Source organism: Urtica dioica, chromosome 10, assembly GCF_054948205.1.
Source record: "Urtica dioica subsp. dioica isolate 48M chromosome 10, U.dioica_male_clone48M_v1_H2, whole genome shotgun sequence".
In the NCBI taxonomy this organism is placed as follows: Eukaryota; Viridiplantae; Streptophyta; class Magnoliopsida; order Rosales; family Urticaceae; genus Urtica; species Urtica dioica.
The window spans coordinates 14843112-14856680 of record NC_142765.1 but is presented as its reverse complement, the minus strand read 5'-3'; the positions used below and the strand labels follow the sequence as shown (position 1 = coordinate 14856680).

At 36.5% G+C, this 13569-nt stretch overlaps 2 protein-coding genes across 2 annotated transcripts; one reads left to right on the top strand and one right to left on the bottom strand.

The window, feature by feature from the left end:
• Positions 1-2860, top strand: LOC149383483 (uncharacterized). The gene is made up of 7 exons (XM_089627813.1): positions 1-622; positions 700-1060; positions 1133-1692; positions 1777-1904; positions 1979-2054; positions 2130-2645; positions 2760-2860. Exons 1-7 carry the CDS (start codon positions 1-3, stop codon positions 2858-2860), a joined length of 2364 nt encoding a protein of 787 aa, XP_089483939.1.
• A 1110-nt stretch (positions 2861-3970) lies between these two features.
• On the bottom strand, positions 3971-4841 carry LOC149383482 (uncharacterized). The gene has a single exon (XM_089629284.1). It carries the CDS (start codon positions 4558-4560, stop codon positions 4075-4077), a length of 486 nt encoding a protein of 161 aa, XP_089485410.1. The 5' UTR covers positions 4561-4841; the 3' UTR covers positions 3971-4074.
• Positions 4842-13569: the final 8728 nt, after the last annotated feature.

Genomic DNA, 13569 nt, shown 5'->3' with positions numbered 1-13569 from the left:
ATGAGTTCGGATCCGGCCCGGAAATATTGTACACCCATTGAGGGAAAGACGAACGGTTTCGTATGCAACTTTTGTGGCCATGAGATGAAAGGCGGAGGTGTTACTAGGGTGAAGAATCACCTTGCCGCTACAGATAATCGAAGAAGTACGACGGTGTGTGATAAGTGTCCTCCAGAAGTAAGGGAGGAGATGAGAGAGTGTCTTTTCGCCGTATCCGATAAGAAGAAGTCCAAAAGTAGTTTTGGAGCATATCTTCGGTCTAAAACCACCAAAGGACTTCGTAGATACGAGTCAGATGAAGAGAACGATGGCGAGGAGGTCTTAGTCCGATCAACTATGAAGAGGGTGAGACAGCAAGAAGCAGCTGAGCAATGGAGGGCAGAACGAGAGGGACCCGGTGGATCTTCAGCAGAACCTCGTTTGCAACGATCATCATCTCTAGCTCCATCCTTATACAAATCCCCCAGTTCTCGGCAACAAAGGGTTGATGTGATGTCCATACCAGGATACGCGATGAAACTCGGACGGAACATTTGCAAGTTCTTTGTTCACGAGCACATTCCGGCATCTAAGGCGGACTCACATCATTTTCGAAACATGATCCAGTCCGCTCAGGAGTTTGGTAAGTGAATTAAAAGTTGTTATATTTAATTTCGTATTTATCATATTTATTTATTTATTAAGTATTTTGTTTTGTAGGTCCTAACGTTCCGTTGCCGTCTCCGTATGATATTCACAACAAGTATCTTGATGCCGAGGTTACTGATATGCAAAAATATGTCGATGACCAAAGGCCGAATTGGGAGAAGTTTGGATGTACGATCTTGTCTGATGGTTGGACGGGCCCCACCAGGCTAAGCATCATAAATATAATGGTGTATTGTGCTGGAACGACGGTGTTCTTAAAGTCGATTGACGCGTCCAACAACATCAAGAGTGGAGACTACATTTATGGCATCCTCAAAGATGCCATGAATGAAGTTGGGAAGCACAATGTTATACAAATCGTGACGGATAACGGATCTAACTACAAAAAGGCTGGGCAAAAGTTGATGAAGAGGTACAACTTGTATTTGAAATTTGTTATTTTAATTTCAAATTTATCATATTGATTAAGTACTAAGTTTTGTAGGTTCAATGTGTATTGGACTCCATGCGCCGCTCATTGCATGGACTTGATGTTTGAAGATATCGGGAAGAGAGGAAATGTTGAAGCCGTCGTTAAGGCAGCTAGAATGATATCAAAGTTCATCTACAATCATGGTCAACTATTATCCAATCTAAGAGACATTTCCCCAGGTGAAATTGTGTGTCCTGGGACAACAAGGTTCGCTACGAACTATTTGGCTCTTAGAAGTCTTCGCGAAAAAAGAGCTGCGCTGAAACAAATGTTTACGAGTCAATGGTGGGACGATCACAAGCTAGCTCGTACGCAGACAGGTAGATCTGTTTCGGAGAATGTTTTGTCCCAACGATTTTGGCACGGAGTTGACGACGTGTGTGGTATCTTTGAGCCGATGTACAGTTGTCTACGATTGGTCGACACCGAAGTTCATCCAACCATGGGATTATTATACTACGTATTCCATGAGATGAAAAAAAGATTGGAGGGACTTCACGGGAAAAAATGGGTTGTTGATATTGTCGAGAACAGGTGGACCAGCCAACTTTGTCATCCATTACATGAAGCAGGTAACCGTTACGTTTAACATTTTTAATGAGGTTAACTATTTAAACGTTATAGTTATTAACAATTATCTGTTCTTTTTAATGTAGCTTACTACCTTAATCCAAAGTTACAGTACAACAGAGAGGTTCATATGGATAATACACACATGGCATCGGTGACAAAGGTCTTTGATGTTTTGCACCCACACGATGATTCATCTAGGCTAGGACACGAGGTATTTATATTCTTGGTATTTATGCACACGTCTTTGATATTAATTTCTAATGATTTATATTTTCAAATATACAGTTGTTAGCATTTCGAGACGCTAAAGGAGACTTTTGTCAAAAAAGTGCGATATCAGCGAGGGGTACTCTAGCAGCAGGTAATAATTTCACGTAATGATTTAAGATAGTTTATAGTTTTGACTTTTAAGGTTGATAATGTGTATGTATTTTAGCAAATTGGTGGGAGCTTTATGGAAATGCTACTCCGACATTGCAAAAATTAGCTATGCGAATCCTTTCCCAAACCGCGTCTTCATCAGCATGTGAAAGGAATTGGAGCACATTTGCATTAGTGCACACAAAGCAACGGAACCGCCTAGCATACAAGAGGTTGGAGAAACTTGTATTTTGCAGTTATAACATGAAGCTGAACATGAGAGACATGAAGTACAAGTTCGATAATTCAGTGGTGCCGTTAGATCCTTTGGACATCATCGAACGGGCTTTTGAAAGGTCGGGAGCCCAAAATGAAGGAGATGATGAGATGCTTCACTGGATTGATCCTGTTCACCTAGATGACGAAAATCAGAACCCAGATATGCACATTGCTGAAGAGGCTGCAAATCTTGGAGTTGATGTCAACCAAGTTTTGAACGAAAACGTCCGCCCCCCCTCTCCCTCCCATCGACAGACTCAAGACGTTTCAAGTTCTTCGGATGATACTGGTCATGCCTCGGATGATAACCCAGGTAAGATTGCTCTCATAATTTAATAAAACAAGTTTTTATTTTCTAATTCCGTTTTTATTATAATCATAGGAGGTGGTGGTGGTGGTGGTGGTGGTGGTGGTGGTGGTGGTGAAGAACGTGGCGGGCAATACAACAGCGGTGGTGGATACGATCCTCAATTCGGCAGCGGTGTGGATATAGCGTACCACAAACGGACGATGAATACGACCGCATGAATCCAGCCTTTTTTGAGTCAGGATATGGAGGCAATACGTACGGAGGTTTGTCTGATGCAATGTCATTCTCTTCTACTAGCAAAGATGTTGATCAATTGTCACAGTTTTTCGGTGGGTTCTCGATTACACCGGAGGACTCAGAATCCTCGCATCCAATTGAGCCGCATGACGGGTCTTACAGTTATCCTGAGTATCCGATGATAGTCCCCGTGCCCATGCATGTCCCCGTCATCCCTGTCTCTCCCCCCATTTTAAGGGATTTTTACCAACCACATGAGCCCCAACCTCGTATTCGTTACCGATCAGGTTTCCCAAAATACTCCATTTATGTTGCATTAGATCAGTATAATTACGATCGTCACGTGGAGACTTATATGACTACATATGCTCACATGATGACTTGGTATGAGTATTGCCTGATGCAAGACCAACAACCTCATACATTTCAGGGCCCCCGACACTCTACCTACGAGTAGCAACAATGACTGTGAACTCTACTTTTTTTGTGTGAGAAATCTCTATTATGTGTATAATTATTTGTTTTCTTTATTTAGTGTGACATTGCTTGAGAACTCTATATTACATGTGTATTGATTTGTACTCTACATAGAATTTCATGTCTGAAATTTTGAAAACTTTATTTTAAAAATTTATATAGATTGTGTATCCTAAACTTATACAAAATCATAATTAAAAAGTTGTTCAAATACCCCGCGGAATACCCTTTTTTTGCGGTATATCCCGCGAAATGCGGTATACCACACGGTACGAGATACCCCGAACGTTCATCAAATACCACGAGATACCACGGTACGAGACGAGATACCCTAAAAAAAAAAAGTGCGGTACGGCCGCGAGATGCGAGATTTTAATCCTTGGTAGAAACTCGAACGAGAAGATCCCTAGTGTATTAAAATGAAATAACTCATTTTAAAAAAAAATAGTGTATTAAAATGAAATAACTCATTTAAAAAAAATATAGTTATCAAGTTTTTATTATTGTTAGGTTTCACCCTTCTCTACCTCTCTATCTTTTTGTCTAAAAAAAAAAAAAAAAAAAAAAAAAAAAAAAAAAAAAAAAAAAAAAAAAAAAAACTAAGTACATACATATTATATAAATGCAAGTTTCTCTTCTGTAACCTTCTTGAAATAATTGAAGGAAAAAAAATCAGACCAACAAAAAGCACAATAGAGGAGAATAGCAAAAACAGAAATCACAAATCACCGAACCTCTTAGAAGTCATCTGAGTGAAGAAACTCCTAAGACTATTCTTACTCTCTCTCCTCTTCCTGTGAACCCTATCGAATTCAAACCCACCATAATTATCGCTCCTAATCTCAGACAAAGTACCGTCCAGAACCAAACCCTCCTCTAACCTCTTTGACAGCGTCACAATCTCGTACGAGTCCCACAGAGAGCGCGCAAAGTCCCAAGACTTGCTATCATTACCGTTACTCGAGGACCAGCTAGTGGAGCCACGTGGCTTCTTCTTACTGGCCTCGAGCTTGAACCTGGTGGGATTGCTCCCGCGGAAACTCCTCTTGCGAGCGTCGAACTCGTTGCTGGTCGGGTTCGAACCCACGGCGGAGTAGTGGCTGTACCAAGCCTGAGCCACGGCTTTGACGATCTCGAGCCCTCTCGTCTCGTCGTCCTCGTTGACCAAGTCTTCTCTCCTGTAGATATTCTTCTTCTTCTTCATTCCCTATATGGTTTTTGCCTGTGTGTTTTTTTGGTCTATTAACTCAATTACTCTTAAGGTTTTGTTTTTCTCAAGGGTGAGAGAACTAGAGCCTCACATTTTATTCTTTCTTTTTCTTCTCTTTTTCTTTTACTTTTAGTTTTTTTTTGTTTTGTTTTGGTTTGGTTTGGTTTGTGTTATCGTGAGGATGTGAGTGAGATAAGTTGTTTTTGTTGTTGCATGGCTTTTTTGGACTAGTTTTTATTTGTTTATTATGTATGAAAATGACATGTTTTATTTTATTTTTATATTTTTGGATTTTTCTTCCTCTTTTTTTCCAAGATTGTCATGAAAGCCTACCTTTGATCCATGGCTTTTTGGATGGATGTGTTAGTACAATATAGAATTGAGCGTGTTCGTGGGGTAGGATTTTGAATTTCTTGTTTATGAGCTTTCCTATCTTTTCTTACAAATTCAAGGGAGGCATCCATTTTCACTAGAGGACCGTGTTAGATCGGACTTAGTGAGCAAAACCTCAGAGTCAACCCAAAATCAAGCCGTTGGTGCTTGGACCCTTCCTAAAAAAGTCAAAACTTGGGTCCTATAATGTGTATAAAACTACAAACAAAAGGCGATTTAATATGATAAGGTAATCAATGATAAATACCCTTTAGTTAAAATTCTATATGTTAGTTTGGAGATTAGTGTATCGATTACGTGATATCACGGTGAAAAAGATTATACAAAGCTGTGGATTATACATTGTTCAATGAATCTGCTTAACAGCTCATAAAGGACGAAAAATTCCTTTAATACTACTACGATCGGAGTACTCTATGGCATTGGACCACAACTAGGCTGATTTCTTTTTGTGACGAACTACAAAAATTACATTTTGTCAATAAAATGTAATTCAAATATCTGATAAAATTACACAAATCTTGGATTTTAGGGTACAAAACAATTCAAAACATGTAATGTAATTAAAATGAACAAAAAAAAAAACTAACTTACATGTTAGAATTTTTTTTCACAAAATCTTCGAAAAGACATGAAACTTATTGTAAAGATAAAATTTGTGCTAGATGTTTTGGTTGATGGAAACAACAAATTGTAACTGATCATCCCAAATGAATCATATTTCTGTGAGAAGATATATATTGTTGTTGAAATAATTGGAAAATTAAATTTCTTTATTTATTTAAGAAAATACTTGTCTACCTTAAAATACATATAGGCAAGGGTTCAAATACCGTTTTCGTTTCTGTTTTGAGCTTCTTGATTTACGAAAAGTCGACACGTCGACGGAAAATCGAACAAAAAATATGGAAAAAGACAACTGATATACCGTTTTCGATGGAAAACCGACAAGCTGACGGATAATCGAACGGAAAAAATGTGGCATTATATAATATATCTTCAATTTTAAATTTGTAAAATATATGATACTTGATATATATATATATATATATATATAATATTTATTTTAAAAGTTTATGGAAATGTATATATTATATCTTTAAAAGTTTAATCACATGTATGTCTAATACATATATATATATATATATATATATTATAAATATTCGTTTACTCTCTCTATATATATATATGTATATATACATGTATTTAAGAGAGAAATGTTAAATAAAATGCAATAACTGTCCTTTTAAAAGGTTGCTGAAATAATATATATAATACAAATATATATATATATATATATATATATATATATATGTGTGTGTGTGTGTGTGTATGTATGTATACATAAAACCTTTGCTTTGTTTCTATTATTGAACGTTGAATAAATCCATGACATCGACCATGACACTATGCATAAGCTATGTGGTGGGGCACAGAATACTGTCAATTACTAATAACATCGGGATTAATAAAAAAATCAGTTTTAAATGTCGAATAAGGGCCCTGATAATAACACAACCAATTGCTAATAGCATCGGAATTAAAAAAAATCAGTTTTAAATGGGGCATTAATAAATCTTGTTTTGTTCCTATTATTGAACGTTTTAAGTGCCAATGAAATATGACAATATTTTGTCGGCCATTGACCATGTAATATATATATATATATATATACACACTAGTGGCGGCTACGCGCTACACACGAATGATCGTATAATGAACATGAGTACGTATGAAGAAATTCAAAATCGTTTTTGTAAGATAACTTTGCAGTGAACAAAACTTTGCACTTATCAATTAATTGAACATAATTCCACTTATATATAATTGATAAAGTATGAAGTAAATGACATGGAGACTTTAAATATCATGAACATAAGATATTAAGATAATGACATATCGCAAAATCTAGATCGATATTATCGAAACATTCGGATAATACAAAAAAAAAAAAAAAAAAAAAAACCCTTCAAGAGCAACCTACATTCTATATCTATAATCAAAAGAGTGAATTCAAAGGCAAGTCATAAAAAATAAAATTAAAAAAAAAAAAAAAAAGTTTGGTTTCAACAAAAGTAACACGTTAGTCGTTTTTTTTCCGATTTTTTTGGCTTTTTCTTGAGCTTGGTGTTCAGATCTTCATAGTTAGAAGCAGAGTTCTTGGAAGAATGACCATCACTTTGTTGTGCCTCAGGTTGGGATGTTGTAGATATGATTTGCTCTTTCTCAACGGATCTTGGAACGGAAAGGTCATTCAATTCTGTGTTTTTTGGCTGACTTGGAACATTTTCCAGCAAAGAGTAAACAAATCTGAGTAAAAAAAAAGGATAGTTTTTTTAAGCATCATGTAGAGAGAAGAGAGAGCAAACGAAAAGATAGTATTTTAGGTGAAAGATAAGTGAAGTATTCAGATCGACTTACATATATTTATAGTTCATACCGCAACAGAAGTTGTAAAAGTTGGCTGTTAGTATTCTATTAGGTGTGTCTTCTTATTTTAGTTGATGAAGTGACATGCGATAGACTAAGCTGACATGAATATTAATCAAGTTGACTAGCAACTAAAATATTTTCAACTAAGCTGATATCTTAAAAAATGGACCAGCGAACCTATTATTCAAACTAATACGAAAAAGAAAATAAATATACCAAAATGATCCAGTTGACTGACCTGTGAAGACTACTGAAGATTATCAAAATTTATGTAATGCAAAACGATCAATACGCACCTGGAGTGAGATTAAATGACCAAGATGAAGCCGGCCCGACTATATACATGAACCAGGCGCCCACACATGAAATTGGTTTCATTTTCTATGTGGTATGTTTAAACTCGTTTAGTTTCTTGTTGAAGAAATGTTTGATGACAAGCCTTCTTCGAATGCTCGGATTTGTTAGACATGATCTAAGTTAAAATAACACTGAATCATAAGTAATTCTCAAACAGAAAAACGTACTTGGGCAAAGTGCTGTTTAAAGTGATTAAAGTGATTACATTACATCAAATGTGGATTCAAATATTAGATTAAAATATGAACAAACGAACATAAGCTAATATATTAAAAATAAAAAGTCAAACTAAGGGGAGACCTATAAGAAGGCCAACGGGAGGTACGGGTTCTAAGATCTTCTCGGGTCTGTCCAGTCTTTGCCTGATTTCATAATCACAAAAAGGTCAACATTACATTTGATATGTGTTTATATCAATCTAAAAAAATAAGGAAGCCCACCCATACCTGGTATGCTTGATGAAAAACGGATCTCTCATGAGGTAAAACGCCCACAAAAGCCGCTGCCGTTTGATCTGATCGATGTGCCACGTACCAGGACAAGTTTAGCATTAATCATGTCGATGATTCAGTGTTTACGGAGTTATTATTATAAAGCCGTCAATCACTCACCTCATGTTGTTCAGCCGAGGGAAGAAGAATCTTCTCTTTTTCTCCGTCCTCACGATTCGTGACCTGCAAAAGAATTCTCATTCCTAGAAACCCAATGACACAACCAAAGGAATCCACGATCGGAGGACTAAAGTGCCATAACATCATATGGATGGTGAAACAACACAAGCTTATTAGTGCAGTTGGCTAACAAAATACTTGCAATTTTATAAACAACACAAGCTTGCATATTTAACCGACATCAACAAACCCTTTTAACAAAGAGTACTCTTAAACAAATTCAAAAGACCACAAATTTGAATGGGAATAAGCAATTAAATCGACAACAAAATCAAGGATAGGCCGCCTAAATTATCTATTGTGTATTGTTAGATAGTACAAAGGCAGTGATGAAACACACTCTATATACAATTTTCATGAGTAATGAATGAATTAACTTTGCAATCACAGGCTCACAACGTCCACATTCTTGTTCTCGACAAAATCCTACTTATTTTCGACGAATAGCTTCCATACATTGTTGTTTGCTTACTGATCGATCTACTTCAACCATTTCTTCATATTTTCAAAGCTCTCCTTCTCGGTAACATCATATACAATCTATGATTTTGTGGCTTAATAAGTATACCATAATGAAAGTATATATAAATCAGAAAAAGATCAATATGTAAGAAGAAGAAAACCAATAGCAAATTATCTCTAATGCATTGTCACACTTAGTAGTACAACGTAACATAATAAAAAAATTGCTAATAACAAAGTAATAACATAGTAAAAACTTTATCTCCAAAAAAAATAGTAATGCAAATGAAGCTCTTCATTTTCATTAAAAAAGTATAATTGTTTTCACATCAAAACTTTGATAATTAAGATCGTGTATGTCATTTTCATTAAAAAAAGTATAATTGTTTTCACATCAAAACTTTGATAATTAAGATCGTGTGACATACCTATAGATTTGGCCAAAAAATTGTACTCACTATCAAACAAATGACTATTTATTTATGAACAAGACTGGAAAAATTAAATGTTTTGTAAAATACTTGTTTTCATTGTGATTTATTTAATAGTTATTTGTGGGGGTTCCGCGTTCTTGTAATGCTTGGTTGACTCTCTTAGCCATTTGGCCCTTAGGAAGATGTTCTTGGGTATTGTCTCTCCCGAGAAACGTCTTGCTGGTGTAGCCTCTGTTCTTTTCCCCTTAATGAATTAAAGCCAAGCACTTCAAGCAGAAAAAACAAGTACTTGACATATTAGATTTATAACTTGTACAAAGTAAACAAGTGAATAAAAAATGGAAGGAAAACTCACATCAATCCCGTGATCAAACGGAATTGCCGCCGAAGATTTAAAGGAGATTGGATCACGAAAGAGCTGACCTAGGCAATGTGGAAAATGTAGATTGAAGCCGGAATGTGATGTATATTATAATTTTAGTGTGTTTTCAATAAAGGCTCAATACTACTTATTGTCTTTGGCCTTTGATTAAACTCACAAACACCATCTATTTTTTCTTCTTAATTTCGCATCAACAATGTCATACCCACTCTATTTTACGTCTTCATTGATTTTCCTAGAAGAGAAGCTCTTTCTACACCAAATTATATCTCATAAGAACTCTTTGAACAAAAAAAAAATGTATATATAGTCTAAACTTCATAATCTACTAATCAGTGGGGTAAAAACATAAATACATAAAATATGCATAAACTCCTAAAGGCACACAAAGCATATTCTCATACCTAAGAAAAAAATCTAGTGATCTCTTCCAGCGAATATATATACTTTTCCCTTAAAACTAATAGAATAAACATAAAGTTCAATTCATGTTTCTACTAAACATGAAAAAATTGATAATAAACAAAGGTGCCTTGTGCTGTGTTTGAAACACAAGTTGAACAGAGTTATAAATAAAAAAATGTGACAACGCTCAAGATGCAAGTTCCAATCAATGACATTCTATTGAATTGAAAATAATAGCATACAAAATTTTACTTCGATAAAAAAAGCTAATCTTATATTCACTCGAAATGATCTCTCTACCCATCTATCTCTGTCAAAAATATAATGTCACACAAAATAAACATATCAATAATTTTATATAGCATCATACCCAAAATTACACAACAAATCAGAAGGCAAATTGATCTGCAAAATTGATCGACATACCTAATCTTACCGGTGAAATTGATCGATGAGTCTTATAGCCTTCCAATCGGCCATTCAAAGTTTTTATTGAATTTGCAATATTACTAAAGATTGCAAACACAATCAGACTCAAACTTACACCACAAATCTGATCGACATACCTAGTTTGCAAGAGGTAGAGAGTGAGCAAACGAGAAGAGGGAGTAACGAGAGAGAGAGAGAGAGAGAGAGAGAGAGAGAGAGAGAGAGAGAGAGAGAGATATTTGAGGTCGATCTAGGGAGAGAGCGCCAAAAATGAAGAAGTGGGAAAGTCGCCGAGACCCAACTTTTTGCCTGAACTTTTTGTTAGGAAAATCTAATTTATTAGGAAAAAAAAAAGATGAAAGGGGTAAAACCATAAATAAGTGAGATCTTCTCTTCAGCACTCTCATTGTCATCGAGTCAAGCCATATGTTTTAAAAATATAAATACAAAATAGATAATAAAAGAGAGCCATAAGAGAATACAAGAATCGAGTTTTACCATTATAACATTCTCTTGCTTTGCTAGCCATAAGCATGATATCACTGGTTCGAATATACATTGTTGTGTAAACCAGCCTTCCATTCTCCATCACCACTTTGAATTCCACTCGCTCTTTCGGTGTACACACTACACCGCAGAATCTCTTGCAACGCGAGTTTTTCGAAGAGCAGCTCCAACTCATGTGAAATTGAGACCACAAAGATTAGAGATTTTTAAAATCGGAGGAAAGAAAAAAAAAACGAAACAGGGAGTTTTACCGATTAGAGGAAAAAAATGCTCGGTCTGGATTTGGTCGTCATCGCACTTGCAATGCTTCATTCCTTCCAAAGCAATTTGAACTCATAAAACCAGGTTATACCTTATTCATTACAACACAACCAAACTGAATACAACCAAACTATTCAGGAACATCAATTTGAACTCAAAGAAACACTAACAGTATATGAAACAGATTATATTTTGTATGCAACTTTAAGCTGTCAATTTTTTTCTTTTTCTTCTGCTAAGCGTATTCACAAATAGTTTATAGCGCATATACATACTTATGAGGGCAAACTCACCGTTGTCCTCATCCTCGTCTTCGTCCTAGCCGTCTACGATCGATGTCGCCTCGACCGGTCCGCTCCAATTTCTCAGCTCCGGACGATCGCCGCCGTACATTCCCCGGCGGAAATCTGGCATGACGGCGAAAAAACACCCGTATATGAATCCGCTAAGATCTCCCGTCTTGGGAATCCCGGCAGATTCTTCTCCCGCCGCCGGAGCTACGCAGTTGAAGCGCAGAGCTTCTGTAGCCTCTGCGGCGCAACCAAGCTCATATCCTCCGACGACATTTTTCTTGCCCTAAAAAACGTATTTTTATTCAAAACTTTCTTTCTTTTGACATATGGCTGAATTTGACATACGGTAGCACATCAAGACTCGCTTGGTTTTCAAGAGGTAGAGAGTGAGCAAACGAGATGATGGAGTGACAAGAGACAGGTTCGAGAGAGCAAGAAAGAGAGAAGATCGAGTTCGATTGAGAGGGAGTGCCAAAAAAGAAGAAGAAGTGTGAAAGTCAGTCGGGTTCCAATCAAGAATCACGAATTCACGCTCTTCATCTCCACTTCATCTTCTCAAAATCACGCTAAAGAATCAACAAACCCAAGCAATAGAATTTCGTCTTTGAAATCCGAGCGATTAAGGAGAAAAAAAAAGTTAGAGTCCTTACCTTGGATGAGACAGAGGAATTCTGATCTCTCACGATTTCTCTCTCTTATTGCTTCTCTCGCTCTCTTTCTTCTCTGGGTGTTTTTTGGGCGTGGTCGAGTGAAGAAGGAAAAGGAAAAGAAAAGAAGTAAGATAAATGAGTTTGATTTCTTTTTCATTTTTTAGAAGAAGGTGAATCGATGGCGTGGGTTTTTAGAGGAAGGCGAATCGATGGCTGGGTATCGAATGAAGATGAAGAAGGAAGGGGAAAAGAAGACACAAGGAATAGGCCAATTTAGCCACGTGTCGCGCAAAGAGGGTGGAAAAGAGTGCCAATGTATCAAATGTATATAGTTAATGTTAATGGCCTTTCTATGATGAGTGATGATTATAAACTTGTTAGCGGCTCTTTGTTTTTAATTGTTTTAAACTGATAATGTATTAGTCGTTGTAATACTCATCCAAGATTATTAAAAAAAAATACGGGAAATATGGGAATCCCGGAACCGCGAAATGTGGTACCGGTAATTCCCGATACCGTGGAAAATGGTTCCGGGATTTCCCGGTACCATTTTTTACGGTTCCGGGAGTCCCATTTCCCGCAAAATATGGGACGGGAGGGACCAGGGATCCCATTTCCCAGGTTCCAAATGGCCAGCTTTAGTCCGGACTCTTCTAGAGAAGGTCATTGATTGGACTTTGGAGTCTTCTAGAGAAGTCTTCATCTGAACCGATTTTCGTAGCCAAATATTTCTGAGATTTTTATTTCTCGATTTCTCCAGTACCATCCTAAAATTGCTTTATATACATATCCTTCGTTTCAATGCACCTTACCCATTCTTATGATCTTTGATACCTGTAAAAGCATAGCTGCATTTGAGTCGCTCGAGCCTTCTTACCGTTCTCCTCTTGCTCAAATTTGCTTTTAGCTAATTATTTTTAGTTCGTCTGATAAATAAAAATACGAATGAAAACAAATCATAAGAAATGAAGATCCAAGCTTTTATTTAGTTCATAAAGACGATGGAATTTCATCTCTGATTTTCAACCAACACCAAGAATCAAAGCAAACCCAGCAACACAACTCCGAGTCTCATTTAAATCAGAATACATTCTCACTCGTCAAGCAAAGCATATTCAAGTTCGAATTCAGAAATATCAACGTCACATCTCGGACCCACAACTAAGCAAATCAAGGATTTATTTTCTTACCTTGACGTGAGGATGTATGCACGGACCCAAATCTTCGGCTTCACGATAATTTCAATGATTACAACTACACAGCCACGTCTCCTTCCTCAGATTACGTTGGAGCTTCAAGATTCAATAAGCCCCAAATCAGATCTCA